Source organism: Sinocyclocheilus anshuiensis, unplaced genomic scaffold (assembly GCF_001515605.1).
Source record: "Sinocyclocheilus anshuiensis isolate Anshui unplaced genomic scaffold, SAMN03320099.WGS_v1.1 scaffold524, whole genome shotgun sequence".
NCBI lineage: Eukaryota > Metazoa > Chordata > Actinopteri > Cypriniformes > Cyprinidae > Sinocyclocheilus > Sinocyclocheilus anshuiensis.
In genome coordinates, this window is record NW_015555703.1 from 2,361,496 (window position 1) to 2,366,311 (window position 4,816).

The 4,816-nt window shown below is 36.2% G+C and overlaps 1 protein-coding gene across 1 annotated transcript in view; it reads left to right on the forward strand.

The window, feature by feature from the left end:
- The window catches only part of LOC107671742 (solute carrier family 22 member 23-like), a 50,148-nt gene that overhangs the window by 16,146 nt on the left and 29,186 nt on the right, over nucleotides 1–4,816 (forward strand). The window contains exons 2-3 of the mRNA XM_016464688.1: nucleotides 2,508–2,611; nucleotides 3,286–3,440. Of these exons, the coding sequence (XP_016320174.1) occupies nucleotides 2,508–2,611; nucleotides 3,286–3,440 (259 nt within the window). The remainder of the gene's footprint in view (nucleotides 1–2,507; nucleotides 2,612–3,285; nucleotides 3,441–4,816) is intronic.

The following is a 4,816-nucleotide window of genomic DNA, read 5'->3' on the forward strand; positions in this document are numbered from 1 at the left end:
GTCCCGTTATTGGTTACACAATAAACTGTGTGTAAACTCTGGTAGCTTCTCTCTGGGCCCCCTGTCAATATATAGATTTTGTGATTATCGCCACAATAATCTGGTTATTTTTTTTCTTTACACATTATTATGAGCAAAATCCAGTATTGGTTGACCTCTCTAATTTGTGTATATTGATGTATTAGACAATAAACCATTTTCAAAACATATTTATATATTGAATAAAACGTGTCTTGAGTATTTTAACCTCACTTAATTTAAGTTGTTGAATGTGTGCTGCAGCTTGTTGAATTAAGTAAGAATCGGAAATGCATGATTTACTGTATAGTTTTGTTCTGGACGTACAGTATGCGTTTTATTTATCATAAGTTGGATACCCTGTGAGATATATATATATATATATATGTGTGTGTGTGTGTGTGTGTGTGTGTGTGTGTGTGTACGAATGATATGTCTATTTTTAATGCTGTAAAAAAAATTTTTTTACTGTAGTAAGTATGGTATCTTATTAGAAATTACCATGGTAAAATTTTTGTTTTAAATCAAAGATATTAAATCACAGTGTTTTCAAATTAGATTTCTGTCTTAATGCAGTCCATAAATATTTTTTTCTCTTTCAGTCCGTACAAAATATTTATCAGTGATAATGAGCTGAAATATGCTTATGTAAGCAGTGTGTTTGCCAGGTTAGGTTTTTGTCCGAATGTTGTTAAAGAAACTTAGATTGACTTGCCTGATTAAATAATGGTGAAAAAGCGTTTCAGGGTGACTAGTTTGTGGGTAAGGTTGGCAGCTGACATGGATCTGAGAGCGTGAGTGATACTGAAGCATGTGACGGGTGCGGCTCAATCATCACACAATAGAGGAAACTGATCCTGTGGCAGTTTCAGTCAGTGTCTGTACAGCAGGGGAAACCCAGGAAACCTTAGAAACCCTGATTAGAATACAATATAACTCAATTCAACTAGCAGGTTGTATTTTGTTCCTTTAGAAAATGAAATGCAAGTTCTTTCCGCCTAAGTTTTTTCTGTTTTATTTCTTTGTCCTGCTCTGGAAGTGTTTGTTCTGCATAATAGATTACATAATAGTGTTTTTTTTTTTGTGCTGTGATAGCACATTTTTACAGCTTAAAAAAGTGCTAATTTTTCAGGGTTTGATAGAGTTTTGATAGCCAGTGGTTTTCAGATAGAAAAAGGGGAAATGGTGTAAAGCATGATTTTTTTTTTAACTGCTTTATGAGCATTTATGTGAACACTTACTGGACTGAATAAACCTTACTTGATTATACATCATTTTTTTTAAATATCATGTTCAGATGAGTCTCAAATATGATAATCAGGCTTTTGAGGAATGTTTATTTGTCCATCTCTTAGTTATCACTGCATCGCATTGCATTATATGTTTTGAAACTATAAAGCTTTGATCTTTTTTTTTTACAACTTAATAAAGCATAATAATAGAGTGACGACTTATACTTATATAATTTATATGCAAGTAGTCTGCTATAAATGCTCATTAATTTACATTACAAGCTATCAGATTTTCATCTTTTTGACCAAATAAATAACATCTGCACCAAATTTGGGCCTCTGAATAAAAGTGTTTTTGTGTTTGTTTTTCCTCCTCAGATGTGAGCTCCGTATTCTCAGTATATAGGCCACAAACTCCTAACGTATCAAATATGATAGAAAACATAAAACACATGTGCAGATTTTCCCAATATTTTGTCTAAAGGTTCAGCTGTTCCATAAACAAAAACTCTCAGAAAAAAAGGTACAAAAGCGGTCAGTATCCTTTAAACATGTACACTTTTGTACCTTATTTACTCCCAAGGTGCACATTAAAAAGATACATACAGTATTAGTTCCTAAAGTGAAAAGGTGCTGCCCCAGTGACAGCTTTTGTACCTTTATTTCTGAGAGTGCACCTACAACACCCTAGCATCATGATAGCAAATTCTATATGGACAAATCTCACATTTTTCTGTGAAAATGAAAATAATCGGAACCGCTTTGCTGAAATCACATGCCCAGCCAAATGCTCACCTTATCGTGGAAACCCCTCATTATCAAGCACTTCCTGTTGAGTTCATAATAGATGCCAAATACACCTGTGAAATTTCCCTTTTGTGTGATGCTGCAGCCGTAAGGACCGTATAAAATCTCAAACCTCATAATCACTGTTGTTCGTTTAAAACGGGGGTTTTCGAGCCGTTCTGTTCTCAGCACTGCAGAGTTTGGATGTTTCCCTTATTGGACACATACAGCTCAGGTCATGGAGTACACTTCTGCTGTATGCTAAATAAGGGTGACGTCCAAAATGAGCAGTGCTGGAGAGACTCCAGGAACGGATTGGGAAATCCTGGTTTAGAAAAACTAATTAATGTGTGCCACCAAATGGCACATTTAATAATTCTGTTCTTTCATATGGTGACAGAAAAGATTGAAATATGCAATATATTAATAATAAGTCATCTGCCTTTCTATCCCATCTTTCTGTCCCAACAGTGGAACCTAGTGGGTGACTCTGCCTGGGTGGTTCATATTGCCAAATTCTCCCTGTTGGTGGGCTCCATCTTTGGATACTTGGTGTTGGGAGTTTTGGCAGATAGGTGAGTGTCTAAAAATGCCTTACTTTCCCACGTTTCTGAATCAAAACCAATCATGTCACTCATTTTATACCTTTTACACAGAACTAGAATTTAAATATGTAGCGTCATGTGAATGATGAATGGCTGTAAAGGAAAGGTTGTGCGGAAAGCCCTTATATGGAAATGTTTTGGGTGTGTTTTCTGCAAATGATTAACCTCGGTCACAGAATTGTTTAGTGAGAAGTTCTCTTAAGCGTATGAATACAAATAAACCATTACTGAACGAGTCCTATTGTTTGTGCCGAGCACAATGTGTTTTGTGTCGTGAGTTATTTGCTGCCAAGAGCATGAAATCATCAAGTCAGTTTTCCTATTCAGCATATGTCATGTTTATAATGTTATTGAGCCTATGCAGTTCATGAGAATGTTAATGCATTTCAGTTGTAGCATTTTTTAAAGGGATCGTTCTGAACTTGTTTGCAATTTTTTCTTTTAGTGATCTGAAAAAGAAGCTTTACAAAAACTTTTTTTTTTGGGGGTGACCTATCACTTTAAGGACTTTTGTACAATAAGCAAAGCTACTGTGTTGACTCACTTGATGTCATAATTTAATATGACACATATAATATAAATTAAAAACCACTGGTATAAACCATTTTGTAAATCTGCCTTGTTTTGTCTTTTCTAACACTCAGGTTTGGAAGGCACCCGGTCCTGATCCTGTCCGTCATCTTTATGTTAGTTTTCGGCATTATGGTGGCCTTCTCCGTCAACGTCCCAATGTTCAGCACCCTGCGCTTCTTTGAGGGCTTTTGCTTAGCTGGAATCACACTCTCGCTCTATGCACTGAGTAAGTATAATGTCTGAGTTTAAACAGCTTTGGTCCAGAAGACAACACACCTTTACATTTACTGAGGCATTATCCTTCATTCTTTGTGCAATATTCCACTATTAGAACTGTAACATTTGTTTCAAGGGAATACATTTACTTACAATTGCAAAACAAATCAAAAATATATACACATCCACATTAAATATACACGTATTACACCATGCACAATATGTACGATAACAGACAGAATGCTAAATTTGTAGTAACAGTTAGCATTAATAACCTGTCTTTGCATATCGGCATTACAGTTCACCGCTTGATGCAATTAGCTCGAGTCTCTTTATCTTTTTACTGTGGTCACAAGTGTTACAAATACCCTGAACGCTCCTCTTCATAATGTGAGTCTTGTTTTGGGAAGCACTGAAAAGGATCAGGGTGTGTATGTGTACAAAACATTGGGTTTGTGGATGGAGAAAGAGAAGTGCTGTAATGCAGCATTTCATCCAGATCTTGCTTTGTGAAAGTCACGTGATGCTGAACACACTCAGTGGTGTTTCTCCGAATGATCTTCATCAGAAAGTCATTGCTGCTGTAGAGGAAAGGCTGAGGATGGTGTGTTGTTTTTTTTTTGGGGGGGGGTTGTTGTGGACTGTGTTGGATTCTGAGATCTTTGAATGACAATAACAACTCGCTGATTTGCTCAACTCACTCCAGTCCAAATGTGCTATAACTGATAACAGTTTTTTTATTTATCTTTGCTTTTAATATCTAATAATGTTAAAGGGCTCAAAGTACAGTAGATACACTGTATGCTAGACTCTTATTTGGTGGTGGTGTATAATGACTGTCAATTAGGGCTGCATGATAAATCGAAATTGAATCGAGATCGCGATTCGACAGAAGCTGCGATTGTCTATCTTTCAGTGAAGCACGGTTCTGTGATCAGCAGTAAATCTCCATCCAAAGGCCAGAGGGCGCTCTCGCGCTGAAACTCCAAATACGCCTCGCAGAAGAAACCCAGAAAATGCCTATCGCTGCAGCTGAATAAACAGAAGATTCAACTGCTTTCATTGATTCAACGTGACTAATAAACACACGACTACGGCAATATACGGTTTATCTGAGTTCTTATTATTATAATTTTCATTAAAATAAAGTATATTTATAATGTAATGCCTTTATCACTGCTTAAATACTATGAAATATGTTGCGTGCCTTCTTCTGTGTAAGAAGCCACATCATCTCACAGAAGGATTTATTTCAAACACTCGACTGACGTTATGAAGTGAGTTTGGAGTAAAAATATGTTATTAAATGTGGTATTTTCACATGCTTTCAGATGGAGCAGCAGAGCCAAACAGCTGTCATTATCACGAACGATTTCTTCGATTTCA